General features: G+C 45.2%; 1 protein-coding gene across 3 annotated transcripts in view; it reads right to left on the bottom strand.

The window, feature by feature from the left end:
* The window catches only part of kmt2a (lysine (K)-specific methyltransferase 2A), a 40,690-nt gene extending 24,066 nt beyond the window's left edge, over nucleotides 1-16,624 (bottom strand). For 2 of the 3 annotated variants that reach the window (XM_038692439.1, XM_038692438.1), the window contains exons 1-6: nucleotides 16,304-16,624; nucleotides 6,540-6,612; nucleotides 3,046-6,431; nucleotides 2,307-2,484; nucleotides 896-1,124; nucleotides 80-786 (exon numbers count right to left, since the gene is read on the bottom strand). In XM_038692439.1, coding sequence (XP_038548367.1) covers nucleotides 80-786; nucleotides 896-1,124; nucleotides 2,307-2,484; nucleotides 3,046-6,431; nucleotides 6,540-6,612; nucleotides 16,304-16,549 — 4,819 coding nt within the window. In that variant the 5' untranslated portion in view covers nucleotides 16,550-16,624. The remainder of the gene's footprint in view (nucleotides 1-79; nucleotides 787-895; nucleotides 1,125-2,306; nucleotides 2,485-3,045; nucleotides 6,432-6,539; nucleotides 6,613-16,303) is intronic. The other variant, XM_038692437.1, reaches the window with a different exon arrangement.
* Between the last annotated feature and the right edge of the window lie 1,658 nt (nucleotides 16,625-18,282).

Raw genomic sequence — 18,282 nt, 5'->3', positions numbered from 1 at the left:
TATAAACTATATACTTTAAATTCAACAGAGGACAAACAAGTGCCACCCGTGCCACCCGTTTTTTAAAATTTTTTTATACCTGTATCCAAAACTGTTGTAGTTGAGCTTTGCTGTTGTGATGAGTGCTGCTGGGGCTTCTTCTTGGGCTCGCTCAGAGGAATCTTGGGTGAAGCATCTTTTTTTGAAGGCGCCTGACTTGTGAGAGGCCGTTGCTGCTGTTGTGATGGCTGATGAGACTGCGTAGACTGGGAGGGGGAATTCTGGGCTGAAGATGACGCGGAGGAGGATGACGAGGATGAAGATGAGGAAGTGGAAGAGGAGGATGATGAGGAGGAGGAGGAGGAGGAGGAGGAGGATGTAGGTACAGACTGCTGTGGTTTCTGTCCCTTCTTACTGGCGACACTGCTCATGACAGAGAGCTGTTTGGTGTCTGGCGTCAGGGATGGAGACTGAGTCTGGGCTGTGACTGTGCTGGGGGCCTGGGGCGGTTCAACTGGGGCAGGGGAAGATGCGAGTGCTGGAGATGATTGCTTTGACGATGGCTGCGGTCTTGACTTCTCCTCTCCCAGCTTGAGCGGAGGAGTTTCACTCTTTTTGCGGGGAGGCTCCTCCTTTGGTGGTGCAGGAGTGGGTTTAGAGCCAGACTCTGATATCGGTCCTTTTACCGGATTGAGACCCTCCTTCTTCTCAGGCAACTTGTTCTTTTTCTTGTCTTTCTTGCCTTTGCCTTGCTTCTGAAGAAACATCTTTGAGGGCATCCACTGCAAGTTCTGACACTTCCTCATCCTGTAGACAACGACACATACAAAATTCAGCCATGTTCCATTAAAATGTTTTTGTTGAAATATTATTCAAGAATTAAGAATTACAATAATCTATTGTGGCTAACACTCACTTGCAGCATTGCTTTTTAATGTTTCGTCCTCCAAATTTAGGCTTGTCGAGACAGTTGGTACAGACACCGCAATCTTCTGGAACCTGGCAGCCTGAACATTGGCCACAGCGCCGCGACCGACGGCCCTTCTTAGGAGGAGCTTCTTGAACAGCCTTTTGCCGTGTTTCCCGTGGCTTTATCGGAGGGGACTGAGGCTCTGCCTCCTCTGAGCCTGCTACTGATGACTTGTCTGTTAGAGGACATGCATCATAGATAGATATCATCATTACTGATGCACAATATTACAGTATTTACTCAAATCACCAGGGTTAACGACATTGAAAAGCTTTTGGGGCAGGTCAGAAAAAGCACAGTAAAAAAGTCTTTTTCATATTGTTGCTAAGCACATTTAAGCATCTCACATTTACAGCATCATAAAAGAATAAAACGGATCCGATTCACCCAATAATTTCATAAATGTAAACCTTGGATTAGGGCTTGTTTTAAACATGACGGCACTTGACGGTCTATCTAATATTTCAACAATCTCCTCTAGGTTACACTCTTTCCGTTGCATAACGGACAGCTCAAAAATAGGCTAAATCTAAATTAAGTGAGTCAAAAAGAAGGCTTTTATGTTTTTTTCTCAGCTGTGTGAACAGTAGGTATTGTTTCAATAGAAACTAAATACCTTTATTTTAAAATACATTTTAATGCATCCCCTATATCTCACACGCTCAGTTTAATTAACCATGCAAACACGGGAATGATATCACTGAGTTAGATATGTCACTGACATCAGGTCCTCTAACATTCACATGTTCCAACATGGCATGAAAGCAGTCAAAATAGCAGGAACAGGGCAGCCAAACTCTGCTCCTTCCATCACCACTTCACTGTGTACTTGTGCTCTCATTGATGACTGGATTTCTCTGCTCTTGTGATCAGTCTGTCATCACCGCATGCTGCAGAACTTTTTCAGGACTCCAACAGATGTTGTGGCATAAATAACAAACACTCATCTCAGACTGTTCTGTAAGTCATCAGAGTGCTTTACATTGAATCCTGATGTCTATGGTGAGCAGTGGAACTAACCAAACCAATACTTAGAATAGGCAAGTGTTGTGTAAAGTGGCCTGATACTCCTGATAATGTGTAATTGGTGTATGAGTTTTTACCAGTTCTTATTTATAATTTTTTCCTGTGCTGCTATCATTAAAATTGTGAGTATAAGTGTGACCTATTGACCTGTTGACTTATAACATCTTGCAATTCTGTTAAATGTGTATTCCGAGTCCAATATCATGCTCAGGCTGTGGATTATTATTCATTATATTACTATCTCCACATTGACGAGTTAATAAACGTTAACAGCCAAACCCAGAGGCTGTAATCCAGATGCAAAATGAGAGGTAAGTTGAGTTTGCCTCACCATCATTCCCCATGGAAGATAGGATCTTCTCTCTCTCCTCCCAGGGCAAGGCACTAAGTGTGGGCATGTCGTCGGGGAACACCGCCCTGTTACGGCCAAGAGCCACAGCTGCACGACGACATACATGCTTGATGCGTGGACCGCGGACTGAGGTCTCTGACGAGTCACTCTCCTGACCCTGTTCACGAGCACACATCACCACAAAAAGTGAAATAGATATTTGAAGAGCGTGTTTCATAAAAGACAACCAAATAAAATATTAAACTCTTATGTATGGACAATGTCTAATAATAATGATGATGATAAGATGGCAGAGGAGGAGGGATGGGTACTGCCAGTTATAGAGGTTGGGCTGAGGCTGTGATGAGTTTAACTGGGACAGGGAATTTTTCTACTGAAAATCTTCCAATGACTGCCTATAACCATCTTGTCTTCAGATTAACAGTAGAAGAAGAGAAGAGTATATTCTGTTCAAAGGACAATACTTTCAACCTGTGCTGCTTTCTGCATAATGTATGAAGCTAACAGAATTCCCCTTGAGTAACACCCTCTGTGGGACTTTCCTATTATCAAGTTTCACTCTGAGTACAAACACAGATATCTATTTATAGCAAATATTCATAGCATCATTATAAAGTCTCTTGCTTGTAGCTATATAATGAGAATGAGAAAAACAGAGAAGCTTTTTGTTTGGGGGACACAATGACCACGAAGGCAAGACGTGAACATAAACACTGACCTGGACCTTGGTCTGGTCTGCAGGCTTCAGCTTACTCTTCTTGATCTCAAAGAGCTGGGCCTTGGCCTTCTTCAGTAGTCCAACAACCCGCTTGTCGGTCACAGGCTGTTTCTCTGCTTGTGCCAACATTGATCCAAGAGAGGAGACAGGGAGCTGTTGTCTGCCTGGCTGCCCTGGAAGGCTTGCTGTCTGCTGGCTAGGAGTACTTTGTTTCTCTTTCTCCTTTTCCCCATCCTCAATCTCTGCTCCTTTCTCAGAGGTTCTGCCTTTCTTAGATAGACGCCCCTTAGCAATGGACACAGGGACAGTGGAATGGAGCCCACGCACGTCTGAGGAAGCAGTGTCAGAAACCGTGTCAACTGACGTCGATTTCTTTCTCCCTGGAGTCTTTTTTGGAGCCAGAGATAAAAGAGCATCTTCTGAGTCCCTCCCATCCACAGTAAACAGACTGGAAGGTACATTGGGGGAGCCATCTGGTGTAGAAACCTTGCTTCTTTTCTCCAAATCCTTCCTCACTTCCCTCTTATTCTCCTTTTCTTTCTCTCTGTTTTTCTCTGAATCCCTTTCTTTTTCCTTTGAAGCAGGTTCCTGGGGAGCTGACAAGCTTTTTTCTTTACCTCCTTTCCCAGCTCCTCGCCCCGTGTCCTGGGCACTGGAAGGAAAGATAGAGAAAAGTGGGGAAGAAGAGGATGATGTAGTTGACAAAGGAGGTTGGTTTCCAGCAGCCCCTCTCCTGCTATCAGGTGTCCCTTGTGAGGCCAGACCCATGGATACGGTGGAGAATGTGCTGAACGGAGCAGCAGTTAAGGCACTAGTGGCTAGTGAACTTGCAGAAACCCCTGGCAAAGAGCCGGGGTTACTACTGGAGACAGAGCCTGCCAGCACAGACATGTCAGAGGAGCTTTTCCCCACAGACATCTGGCCTCCTATTTGGCTGCTGCGTCTGGTCATTGAGTGGGAAGGAGACCGTGGATGGCAACGTGGTGCTCCCGAGACCAGCCGTCTCCTGCGTCGCGAGCTTCTGCTGGAGCTCGAGGACGTCTGGTGCGGAGAGAGAGAGCCAGGGCTGCTTCCGGAAGATGAATGCAGGGTAACGGACTCAAATATCCGAGAGTGGGCCTCACTGGGTGTAAAGCGTGGAGCACGAAGCAACGGGCTGCGCTTCTGGAGTGGCGCATCAAAGCGGGATGAAGATGAGTGTTGGTGGTGGCTGTGTTGGTGAAGAGGGGCAAATAGACGAGTCCCTGTTCCTGCCCCGCTGCCTGGTGCAGGGAACTGACCAGCTCCTCCTGCTCCACTAACACCTTGTGGCAACAGACCCACATCTTCAGCTGTGAGAGGGGGAGGACGGAAGTTGTCAAATATGGGCTTGCGGATGAGGCCCTCCTTGGCATATTTAGCTGAGGAAAAGTACTGCTGCTCAGGGTGGGACAGGGACGTCCAACGGAAGGTGGGCTCTCTCAGAATTGAGCGGCTTCGTTTGTCTGACAAGCTGGATAGCACTGACGGCCCAGACAGGAATTGAGGCATGGGGTGAGACATCCAAGGTGACTGCGAGTGGTGTTCGCTGATAGCAGCTGTATTGGAGGAAGCTGACTGTGGAGGCTGTGGAGGGGTGAGGAGTGGGGGAGGTGGAGGTGAAGAAGAGGAGGAGGCTGTGGATGAAGCTTGCTGGGAATTTATAAGCGCTGAGGAGGACATCAGCACTCCTGTTGGTGGGCTGATGATAGGCTTTTTAGCCCCAGTGGTGAGAGTCTCTCTCACCCGCTGGCTCTGATTTCCCCGGCCGACCCCCTGTCCTCTCCGTCCTCGTCGACTCCTCTCTGTTAACACATGCTCCGGCTCTGGCTCAGAGGGAGGAGACGGAGGCCGCGAGGTGTGCAACAGGTTGGCCTCCCTCTCTCCCTGCGAGGACGGAGAGTGATCCTCTGGCTCTGACAAAGCCTGTGTGGCCTCAGAAGCCTGGGAGTCGCATGATGAGTCATCCAAGCTGGGGCTGCTGGACCTGGAAGACTCTGCAGAGGAGAGCTGGGAGGAATGCTGCGACACAGCGCTTGAGCCGCAAGATGCTGCGCTACTGCTAAATCGGCCGTTGGCGGCGCTGTTGGTGTTGCTGTTGAGTAGACTAGCAGCCGTTGAAGGAACACTGGTGTTTGGGGCAGGAGGTGGAGGAGGGGGTAGGGAGTCAATTGGAGCAGTGTTTCCAGTGCTGGCAACAGCAAGTGTAGAGGAGACCAGTACAGGAGAGGGGGAAGAGGAGATGGTGGAGGTTGGTTGGGCAGATGTGGAGACAGATGAGGGGGTTGTTTCTAACCGTGCCATCTTTATATGGGGTGGTGGGGCTCCAAAGCTGCCCTCATCTTCAATGAAGCGCTTGGGGGTTTTGATGATGCGAAGCGAGACAGTGCTGACCACAGGCATAATGAACTGCCTGATGTTCTTCAGTTGGGTCTTCCTGATGCCAGCTTCAATGGTCCCTGCCCCGTTACCTCCGATGGCCACAGCTTCTTTCTCCAGTCGCTTCTGCGCGCCCTTCTTAGCACGCTGCAGCAGCTGTTTAGCGATGGTTGCATCAGTGCGCTTAGAAGAGGGGACAATTCTGACAGGCTTTCTATGGCGAGGGCTTTTTCTGAGGCCCACTGTCTTGCCTGGCTTAGAAGGAGAAGGGGAGGCAGGTGGATTGGAAGAGTCCTGGTCCTCAGCACCATCCACATCACTCAACATGGGCTGCTGAGGAGTGTGTGGTTCTGAGCCTCTATCTCCTCCTCTGACCCTAAAGACCTTATGTTTCCCTTCCCCACATTCAACAGAGGTAGACAGCTGGGCGGCAGCAGCAGCAGCAGCAGCAGCTGCCGCCTCAGCTTTGAGACGCTCAGCTGAGGGCGGTCGCCCACGTCTGCGTCGGGGTACACCAGGCAAAGTCTTGAGCCGTGACTTGAGCGGGGCGAGTTTAGTCGCTTTCAGCCTCTTCAGGTGGGTAACTTTGGATTCACCCCGCCCACCTTTGGGAAGCTTTGTCTCAGTGTCATGTGGTTGAGCAGAGCCAAGTGGCATCCTCTTGGCACCCTTTCTGTCCTTCTCCTCCTCTGTGTCCATGCCCAACTCAGACCCAGCCTGCCTACTGTCCTCCCCTGCTGCATGGCTGCCTATACTCCAAGCTTTCTTGCTACTTGAAGATGGAGGTCGACCTCTTCTCTTTTCCCCTGTGCCAGGTGGCCTCCCAGGCAGCCTTTTCACCTTCTCAGCTGGCCTTTCAGGGCCCTCAGGTTTTGTGTGTGTGGGGGAGGGATAGGAGGAGGGGGAAGGTGAACTTGCAGCAGCTTTCTGTGCAGTCAGGGCCCGTGGAGGACGGCCTCTGGGTTTCTTCTCCTGTATGGGTGGGCCAGCTGATAAAAGAGAGAACAAAACAGAGGACATTTATTTACCATGGAATCATTACATATAGACAATTTGTGCAAACACAGGCATCTCAAGTTATTTTTCAGAAACTTTACCTGAAGAAGTTGTTGAGGGGCTCTGTATTCTTTTCTGCTCAGTGACCGTTCCAAATCCTACAAATGCTTCTTCCTACAAAAAAAGAAAAAAGAAAAAGAAAAAAATCAATATTTTGTGACCATACAACTGCACAATACACGTATGTAATGCTAACATTAAAAGAAGAAGCAATGGTTGTTTAACAGGTTGAATTTAAAGCATCCATCATAGTTCATAATTGTCAGTTGGCCTAAATGTGCAACACTTCATTCAGTCATTTTTGAAGTAAGACTTCAAGGCTATGATGATGTACTCAATCTCACTTTCGCCTGCTGGTTAACTCTGGTGCTCTCATGTTTCTCTGGCTTTTGAGATGACATGCCAGCAAGTTGGAGAAGGTTTAAACCACAACACATAGTTTTGCAAACAACCAGATCTTACTGGGTGACTAACACGTTGCACATCGTTCCTGCTCCCTGAGGGAAATGTAAAACGCTAAGGTGGTTGGTCATACAAAAGCTCCTTTAATACAGCCTGTTCAAGGTGGGATTGTTGCATTGCTATTCCGCCTCACCATCCTGTATAAAACGTACGAACACGGTATAGGGAGCAGACACAGACATCGATTCGAGCCAAATCGACGTCTGTGTAAAAAGGGTGAGCCGGCAGGATGGGGCACACAAGTGTACGTAGTGAGGGTGTGGCTGAGTTACAGAGAGAGACAGAGAGGTGAATGTCAGCAGCACAGAGGAAAAGGTGAGCAGTTAATGTACAGTACAGGTTACAGTTTGTCAGCGACTATGCATTTGATTCAGTGTAAAAAAGCAAAGCCGGTGTAATGACGGCTCTTCTTTACAGCAGTATTGCAGCTAGAAATGCAGTAAATGCAGAGACACACAGGGAAAAAAAGGCTTATATTCTAAAACCATGTCAACAGCCCTTTGAGGCTTTAAGGCTCATTACACATCAGCTTATGTCTTTTCCACTAGTGAGGCAAAAAAGTGTGGCTAGAGGGTGGCACTAGAGGATGGATCTTGTCTCAGCCTTGGTTAAACTTTCCTCAGTTTTAGCTTTAGTTAACACAGCCTTTTTAGTTCTAACAAGCTAGCCTGCTAATATGTTAACATGCCCACTGTTGGATGCTGACACACAGATAACATGTTAGCATCATCTATTAACGTCTAGTATATTAACTCGTTTGCATGATAATGAGCTAACATTTTCCACATTACCATGCTAATGTTACAATTTATCTCCAAGAAGCCTGTTAGTTCAGTAAAACAGCGACTCCAAAGACATCAAGTTGTCCTCTGAAGGTCTATACCAAATTTCATTCAATTCTTTGATCAAGTAGCTGGCAATATTTTCCTCCAATTCTCACAAAAGTGGCATCCAGTCTGATTTTGTCTCAAAAGCTGATCCATTTTCAACATTTGCCACCTTTTTATTACACACAAAAAAAAACACCACTACACCGTGAGTCCCATCCATTAAAGTGACTCCCAGTTCAAAGTTTTCCTGAACATGTCTTCGCGTGAAAGGGAGCTTAGGCATTATTCTTTTACAACAAGTCCGATAAAACATACTGAAGGAACACCCTAAAAGACTCATTACCCATTTGTCGGGCGCCATGTCTTGCACTGGGTCTTACAATGTGTCAAAAAGCATCTGAGAACCTAATCTGGCATCTTAACAGGCTGTGAGCCATGAAGGGCCACGTTCTTGCACATCAAAAAAACCAACACATTTTATATTCCAAAAACAAATGCAAGCAGATGTTTAGCACTTTATATATTGTACTTCATATTTTACTTATTGTATTACAATCATGTGATAATCTTCTTTGCAACTTAATTTCAATGGTGGTGGTTCAGAAAGTATGTATGCAACTGCAATGCAATCCTTCCTCTCATGCCTCCGTAAAGCCTTAAGACGTGTAACAGAGAAATCACTAGAGGATGATTAACATCTTCTTCACTATCTTCTCTGTGCCACTACTTCTTGCAAATCAGTGTGTGTGTTTAACAGTGGAGGTGAGTATGTCATTTCATCATGTTTATTTATAGCAGCGTGTGGGGATGCAGTTGAGGTCTCGTTGGCCCAGTTTGTAGAGCAGCTGCTGCTACCCAAGTGGAGTCCACGCAAGTGTGTGTATTGCACATGACTACATGCAAAGTGATTTGCACCAGCTAAGAGTTAGACACATCACAATGTCACATATATGTGTCTGAAACACACACACACACACACACACACACACACACACACTCTGGAATCTAATTAAGAAATATAAAAACCACTAATGCGTGCTACAAAATGTCTCTTTCATCTTTTGTACATATAAACAAACAACATTAACAGACAGTCAATTCTGCTGCTTATCCTGGCAGGAAATACTAATCTGAGCATCCTCCACTCTTCCTCTTCTTTCGCTTCTCTCTCCTCCCAGTAATACCAGCATCCTCTCCTGTCTGAGCAAGCTGCTGCTCTTTGGTTGGTGTTGTTGCAGAGCTGGGGGGGGGGCAGGTGGGGGGAGGAAGGCGGGGCACCAACGGACGGCTCTGACTCGCTGTGATAATGCGAGTAGCAGTCAATGACATCACAACACGCTTTTCTAGAGGCAAGTGCATAGAGAGGACCGCACAGGTTCGTGTACATGCAGACACAGACACAGACACACAAAAACACACACACACACACACACACACACACAAACACACACACACACACACACACACACGTTTAGAGAGAAGAAAAAAACACACACCCCCTGCGTGCGTGAAGATGTAAACAAGCAGAACACAGGAGTGAATATGCGGGGGAGGGGAGCACGGGCAAGGCAAGCAAGCAAGCAAACAAGAGTGAGGAAAGGAGGAGGGCTGTGGGAGGAGGGTGAAGAGGAGAGAGGAAAAAAGACACAAGGAAGCAGCATCTTGACCACATACACCATCAACAAGAGGGGGAGCGTGGCCGTCTCCTGGGAGCACTGAGGATGAAAGAGGTTTGAGGTTTCGACATGTTCATGCAGAAGCTTAGCAAATCCCAATCTAAACAGGCCTCCCACACACGACAAGGCTCCCTTATCCTCCCCCTTATTCCTGTTCGCTACCATGCTCCCAAACACATATTCAATCACTCATTTATTGCTCGCTCGCTCGCTTCCCGCCCACTGGCTGCCGAGCACAGAGCAGCGGCATGTGAAACACAAGGCTCACTGCGAGCTCAACAGTAGGACAGGTGCAGGGAGGTAACTTCAAGAAGTAAACAAACACTGTCGTAGACCAGCAAGGTGAGGTTCACGTACTACCTTGCCTTGCAACATGCAGGGGATAAAACGGTTACTAGAAAGTCTTCTTTGTCTTTCCTCCCTTTTATTTCATGTCTTGAGCTGAGACGCGTACAAGTGTGTTTCTGAACACAACCGTTCACATTCTTCTTCATCTTCGCTGGCTTTTGCTGTCGCTCTTGCCACGAGAACCTGAGCAGTTTTACTTCCTGCCGCTCTGTCACATCTCATCTAAACTGAACAAAGCATAAATGACTTGATATAAAACACTTAAAGACAGAAACCAATCTGATTCATTGTGGAAGTAACATTATCATTTTCAGAAGGCACAAGGGACTGTCCCTGAAACTTATATGACGGATGTGAATTTGGTTTGAGGTATAAGTCTCTATCATTTTGACAACACAACCGCACAACGAGAAAGCTTCTGGGACTTTTACTGCATTTCAAGACAGTATTTAAAAGAAATCAAACTGATTTTAGACGATGGGCTGCAGATTAGGGACCAGTTTCCCAGACAGAGTTTAAACCAGGCTTTAATCTAGAAAGGTTATTCCTTGCTTAACAAGTGGCTTTTGAAACGCATCCTCATTTTAAATTAGTTACTTTGAATCACACACTAAGTATTAATTAAGATTAATTCAAACCACCTATGTTAGTCCTCATTAGTGAAAGCACACAAAAGCTGTAATGCATCACAAAAAGACCATAACTTAGGGGTAAAGGAGGAATAAAAACAGACTAAATAACGGAAGCGGATAAGAGAACAAGTTCACAAAAATAAACGCGACGCTTATCGTGCTCAGTCGACCATGTCCCCAACAAATTATCTTGATATGCAGCTAATTTGCAATCACCAGCCACATTAAGGAAGTAGCGGCTGTTAAAGCGATGGTCTGAAGGTTGGGAAGTGGATGGGTGTACAGTCGCTGGTCCTTGGTTCACCTCTGGTCTCTGAGTAGAAGTGGAATGGTTAATTGTTAACCATGCTGTAATCGTGATTAAGACATAGGTATTCAGGGTCAACAATATTAATTACCAATTGACATCACATAAGATGTAATGTCAGTCGTCATTTTTTTGGTATCTACTTTCTATTTTTTGTACTATGTAAGAGATATGCTGGGCTACACATATTCTAGAAAACATCTTTGTTTGGTACAGATCCCCGCAAATATCACTCAATCAACTCAATGTTTTTCAATGAAAATGAGAACATTGATGTAAAATGATCATTCCCCCTAGAATTGCAAATTATATCGCAATATCAGTCAAAATAATCTAATGATTAGAGTTGTTTTTTGTAAATACACAAACAAAACACGACCCTGTAAAATAATAGTATACCCAAGCTAGTGGTAGTAAGTGGTTCAAAACACAAACTCTGTACAGTCCTTTCTTTCAAGGAGAAATTTAACAATACACAACACTGATAAAACAGTTACCACATTTTGCAGCAAGCAAATCGACCACAGCCATCAAGATCTTATTGAATACACTAACCACTACTTGTGCACACCGTTGTGTTATAACACAGTGAACAATATTGACTCATACCATTTAACCAGCCGATTCTTTTTCTGGTATTGATTTGTCTATGGACCTGATTATGCACATAGTTCACACCCCTCATGTTCATGGAACACTTTAGCTGTTTAAATGTGCAGTCATCTAAAGGCAACGAACAAAGAAAGCACAATCTAGACTTTTTGTCCCACAATTGTTAGTCTTTCTCAGGGCAAACATTTAAGACTGGGAGAGAAACGGAGTTATGCGACAAATGAGCTAGATTGAAATCCCAGACAAGACAGTAATGTGACATGTGCCTCACCCACACCCAAACTGCCACACCTCCCTATATGTTGCACCCTTATTAACAGCAAGACACAAAGAATGTGAAATCCAAATAACCTTACATTCATAGACCACCAACATCACAAGCGCCCCTTGATAACAAATGCACGAATTAGAGCCACTGTGACCTGATGCATCAAAGTACTACAAAAAGAAATGAGCTGAGTTTAAAGTCTCATTTTAAAACAGAAAAACATCAGTACAAGTAATGAGGAGGTAAAGGGGGAATGGACTGTGACTTTGAGTGAGGAGAGGGACGTCAAATAGATGTGTAAGTTTTCACGTGAGGACCTCATCAGTCAGTCTGATGCTAGAGAACACCTCTATGGAAGTGAAAACAACATTTTCTTGACACATTGCAGGAAGCTTTCCTCTTGGATTTACTGTACGGACACTATGCCTCATCCCTTCCTGGAATGTAAATTGGCGATGAGCTCATACTCCTATATGCCCCCTCTGATGACACATCTCTTCAAAACTGCCACAGAGGAATTCCCAGAAATGCTCCGACAAATACTATTAAGCAAATAATACAGTAATGTCAAAAGGCCATTTAAGTTTAAGGTCCGGTCTTAGTCACCTATTAAAACATCTTGTTTCCTGCACCAGAGTGAATTACACAGTGGTAGTGCTTTATGACCCCTGTCAGCCCCAAGCAAAAGGTGGACATTTGTTTTTTTCAAGTGTCGCAACTGTTTCACATCTGCTCGACAGCACACAGACCAAAACAAACACTTTCTAAAGGCAAGATGCCTCCTCTTCCTACACCTCGCACGTAGGGAGACAAAAGACAGTCAATGGACAAAGACAAACAGACTGATTGGCATGTGTGCGTGGTGTCTCTCTCGCTCTCTCTCACACACACACACACACACACACACACACACACACACACACACACACACACACACACACACACACACACACACACACACACACCAGGCTGGCAGGCACCCACGGACACACACACCCCACTACCCATCCCAGCAGGCAGCGTGAATTGAAGTTCTAATCAAAATAAAGACAAAGAAGACACGCCTACTCCTGAGTGCAATAAGGGACATAAAGTCTGAGGGACACCCCTACCCCTACACACACACACACACACACACACACACACACACAAAGAGTAAGAAAGGCGACACAATTGCCGCCTTTCTCCCAGTCAGGCAACTCCGAAAGCATTCTGCTGTAGCAGAATAAAGCCATGGATGGGAGGGTCTGTGACTAATTCTCCTCCCAGCGTTGTCCCGTTGGGAGGGGGGGAGGGGGGTCGCCCCGCACCCTTTGATATCCTTGCCTGTGCTCTTTCAGCCGCCCGCACTTTGTGAGAGCTAGAATAAAAGCAGACACAAAGCTTCCTGCTCCAATCCACACGCTGTCTCGGGGATGGGTAAGCTGAGTAGGGGGGGGGGGGGGGGGGGTCTTCCATTTAAATAGGCCAAACACCTGCTGGACTAAAGCCCCTTCCGCTCAAACACACTATTTCTCTCAAACCAGTGAGGCAAATAGACATTTGGGTTGATACATCTATTCAGCTGCACTTTTGTATGACTGATTAAACATCGGTAATAATGTGTGAGTGGAATGGATGCAGCAGAAGGCAAGATATTTTGAAACAAGAACATAAGGGAGGAATGACCGCAAAGTCTGATCAGGTGGTTAGTGAGGTTGGGGTTGAGGTTTTGGTAATGGGGGTGATAAGGTCACACATTTCATAGAAGTCAACATGGACCGAACTCAAACAGCCAAAACAAGCAATGGCGATTTGGCCGGATCAAGAAAATGAATTCCCCCCCCACACACAAAAGCTAACAAATGCCTTCATTTGGACAGCAACACCTAACAAGCACTCTTTTGAGCAACCGCAATAGGCTTAGTAATCCATTCCAAAGTGGCAGCTGTCAGAAGAAAAGTTGCTCTGCCTCTCACACGGGGGCTGTGTGTGTGTCTGAAGTGGATTTGGGTCTTTCTGCCTGGATGGAGGAAGGAGGGGTGGCCAAGTGTCCGGCTGGCGCTCTGTTCAGGGTCGCCCTGTGAGCTCAGCAGGCTGCAGTGAGTCTGAACAATCCTGCCCTGGTCTAGCCAGACAGGCACAACACTGCCTCTCAATGAAATCACCACGCTGCGTCCGCATCTTCCATAGGCTTCAGGTTCCATGGGGATTTTCTGGTCCAGCCTGTTGCCACACATCCCAAATACTGCTGTACTCTCACTCACAAGAGGAGGTGCCAGTTGCCTACAAGGATGATGTTTCACATAAAATTATATATATATATATATCACATAAAATATTTCTACAGAGAGAAGCTGTGATGTAAAGCACAAATGTACATAAACGTTGGCTGTGTCCACTCTCATATGATTCAAGTTGCGCATGGATTTTATGGTCCAGTCTGTCTCTACACATCTTAAATAATGTTATACTCTAATCCACAGTCAGTCTTTCAAAGTAGGGGTGGGAGGGAGTCAAAAATCTTAAAAAGACAGTTGAACACAAAACTGACATTTCAAGTAAAACATAAGATTCTTGGCACCATAAATCATGGATTGAAAGTACAAATGTACTTCAAAATCAATGAAACCACCATACTGTGTCTGCACCTTCCACACAATTTAAGTTCCAGTTAGTCTCCACACATCACAAAACACTGCTATACTCAATAATTGTCAGTATTTAGGAATAAAAGATCAGTGGTACCCCTAGTTACTTCAGAAGCAGTTTGCTCACAAATATAAAATTTAAAAGTAAAATGAATTTTTCTCCAGAATATCATGAAACGCCAATGTTAAAATTAATCAGTCAGACTGCTACACTATAATAGGAGCTATTATGACCTTTAAAATACGATTCAAAATGTATGTACAAATTCAAGCATGAGTTCAGATTTGTTTTTGAGAAACAGAGCTAAATGCCTAACTAGTATATGCATGTAAATACTGCTGTGCTTCAAACAAACAAGCTGTGCTCATACTAGGAGCACTAGAGCTGGTGGTAAACATCCCCACACAGTGTACTCCCACTGCAATGAACGCATGCTGCTCATCATGGAGAAGGAAGATGGTAGTTCGCTAAGGCGAACACACCCCCACATCACACGGTCCGTCAAGAAGGGGCTCGTTGTTATTGTAGCCAGCCCTTCATGCGCACTGTCACTAGCAAGCCTGAAGTCCTCTGATAAAAACGAAGCGAATTCACACAACAAACCCTATCGATATGCTGTTACTAGCACTTCAACGGCGAAGAGAGTGATTTTTAGTATGTGGCTGCGTTTGAGACGTCATCTCCAAGCATTATAAACCCGATATTATTTTGGTACTAGCGACGTGCTGGCTGTGTAGAGAAGGGGAAAACATGTCCACCTCCCATTTTCCTATGCATCAGCAATAGCCCCAATGGCTAGCGTGGCGTAGCATGGTAGCTGTCCTAGCTTAACACTAAACAGCAATGGAAATGATTTAGTTTTGTGTATGAGCTCCGCCAACTTTTCTTACGATGCTTTCACCCGCTACTTCAGCAATATGCTCGCTGGGGGCAAACACTGCAACATCCACGAGCGAACATGGAACTTTTAACACCGCGCACGATAGAAGAATGATGGTGTAATTTTAGCAGTGACATGTAGACAGCTAGCCTGCGAGCTAACCAATCAGCTATGTTAGCCGAGCCCCGCCGGAAAGGTTGACACCTCGCTGCAGACAGACAGCCCCCTTGAGCTCATGTTTATAAACGTTGGATACCAAGCTAATTAGCTGGTATTAAGCTTTGCCAATATAAATCTGGTTAAACGTAGTGTAAATAATGAACATCCGTTCCTCGGAGACGTTGCAGACAGACGCTAAGTTCACGTTAGCTAGTTACAAACCACAATACTCTCACCTCTCTCCTTCAAGTTGATATGTCTTGTTTTCAAACATATTACACGCTACATCTTGAAGGTCCTGTGCTATTACACCACGAGGAGACGTCGCTATGATAAACACAGACCCCATAAATACTATTTTACCTTAGGGAATTAATATTAATGCTAATACAGGACGTTAACTTTTACTGTGTTGATGAATTTGAAGGAAACAAGGCTTCACGTCAAGCTAATGTCAAGCAGCTAACGTTAACCACTAAACCTGTTGTAGCTGCTTAGTAACACAGTGAGCGTTCGTCACTTAATGTGCCAGTATTATCTGCTATGTGTTCACTTGTATGTTTTAAGTTACAAGATAACACCAGGGTTTCTCCAGTGTTTTGATGGGGCTAGCAGACCGACGTTAGCACCAGTGCATCCAAACTAGTGTGGATGTAGCCTGTCCTCACTCCACCGAGGAGGAGAAGAAAACTTTCTTTCCAGCAGGACTGTTGAGACCAAACATCTGATACCAGTTTGGCGTTGTTTCTAACTAAAGTTAACGTTATAACACACGTTTATTGGATAGTTGTAAGGCCACACAACCAACTCAAAGTTAACTGAGCATCCTGGAATTGACAAGTTTGCTCATAGCCACACTTAACGGTAGGGAGAGAGGAAAGATGATTTGGGCAGAGAGTAACCCTTTCGCTCTTCGTCCGAAACGTTAAGAAACGGCTCCCCAGTCTAACAGATGCTCCCGGGGAACCATCGGGCTGCTCCGGTCCTGTCCTGTGCTTACCTCCCCGCTGCTCGAGTCACTCGATTCCCCCAAAACATCCCGAAATTTCTGCAGGTTGCTCCCGATAACCGAAGAGACCTGTAGTGCAGCATCAAACCCGGGTCCGAGCCCGGCTGCGTTGGGGTGGGCTCCCGTGACACTCCGCAGAGAGGCAGTAACCCTGATTCGGCCCGCTCTCCTCCCGGTACCGGAGTTGCTGCTCCCTCCGGGCCGAGCGGGGAACCGCCACCGACAGCTGTGCGCCATTTTACACTCTGCCTGTCTGCCCTGCGATCAGAGATACCTCGGTGGGCGGAACCCTAACCCAGCACTCCACATAAACATTCTCAACCACAGCGCTCCGCTCTCACTGGCCGATACGCCGTTATGCATGTTGCGGGGCGGAACTGGAGAAACCCCGACAATGCATTTTCTCAGCGACCCTATTCAAACTCTGCATGGCTGAATCCAAATCAGGTTCAGGGGCTTTGCCCGGGAAAGGAGCGTCGCACTTGAATCACAAGGAAGGACGAAACCGTTAGCTTGCGGTGCGGTTTGTTAAACAAGGAAATTGACACGTTTTTTTAATAAGTACTGTACTTATTGTCAGCTGACAATGCACTAGAAACTATTGTCTGTTCTTAAACCCAAACCACACAAACTCAATTAGGGTCCTTCACAGAGTTGCCAATGCAATAACAATAATATCAGCACTATACATATAGATATAGATATATATATATTTAAATCAAATACATCTGTTTCGGTTTTCGTTTTAGGACTTTTTAAGAGAATCTGAAATCATTATTTCCCCCTTTGAGATGCTGGTACAGGATCAGTACTATAAACGGAACCTAGGGGAGACCGGGTATGGTTTTGCTTCAGTATCTATAAGTCACTGAATTTTGTAGCTAGAGTTCTCAAACTTTTGTACATTTAGTACCCACATTTGTTCACTACAAATGGCACCAGTTCAATCCTCAACAAGAAGATCACAGACCTCATGAGTTGATGTCAAATGCATTGTGTTTCCTTGTTACAACCTACGCCGGGATTGGGGTAGGTTGTAACAAGGTAACACATGCTGGGGTAAGTTGTAACAATAAGACAAATGAAGCAAAAATAGATGCTACAACATATGATATGCTTCAAAGACAAGTAGTTATATAAAAGAACAATGTTTATCTCTTACTGTAACAGACTATGTCTGATGACTCGCCTGCATGTATGTATGTATATGTAAATGTATCTGTAGAATAAACTTAGCCTACTTGAAAGTATCCTTTCAATGTATTATGTCTTTTCTAACCCTTTTTAATTGATTAATAAAGCTTCCATCTAAAACAACATGTAAGAAAACCACGTAGATCAGATTGTAGTCAGCATGGAATAATGGAATTATACATGACTTTGTTTTGATATCGGCATATCGACCATCAGCCGCCTTAAATATCGGCCATTGACAAACCCATATTGGTTGATCACTATTTAACATATAGTTGCTGAGATTGCCTGACATGTAGACATCACTACTATACAAGTTGCTTAAAACTGAGATTGACGTGCTACACAAAGACACCGGAAGAAAAGTAAAATATTCTGAAATTCAGATTATTCTTGAGATTTAACTCAACCTTGTTCTAAAAGAAAATGTGGCACTCAAAAATATAAGTTACTGATAAATAATCTACATTAATATTTTAAAGTGTCTTTTTTCTGTTTGTTTTATTTCATGACTGATAGGCTATAGTCTGACTACCGTCCTGTGGCACTGATCGCCCCCCATTCTGATGAAGTGCTTTGAGAAACTGGCAAATAAAGAACAACATCCCAGCCAGCCTGAACCCTCACCAGTTTGCTTTCAGAACCAAAAGATCCACAGAGGATGCCATCTCCACTGCCCTCACACACCTTGAGAAAAACAACACCTACATCAGAATGCTGTTTGTAGATTTCAGCTCAGCATTCAACATAATCTCTACCATTAAACTGATCGGCAA

Source organism: Micropterus salmoides, unplaced genomic scaffold (assembly GCF_014851395.1).
Source record: "Micropterus salmoides isolate LMB-PRFRI ecotype aquatic unplaced genomic scaffold, ASM1485139v1 Ms_hic_scaffold_3, whole genome shotgun sequence".
In the NCBI taxonomy this organism is placed as follows: domain Eukaryota; kingdom Metazoa; phylum Chordata; class Actinopteri; order Centrarchiformes; family Centrarchidae; genus Micropterus; species Micropterus salmoides.
Note: the sequence above shows the minus strand (reverse complement) of the source record. Positions and strands in the feature narration are given on the sequence as shown.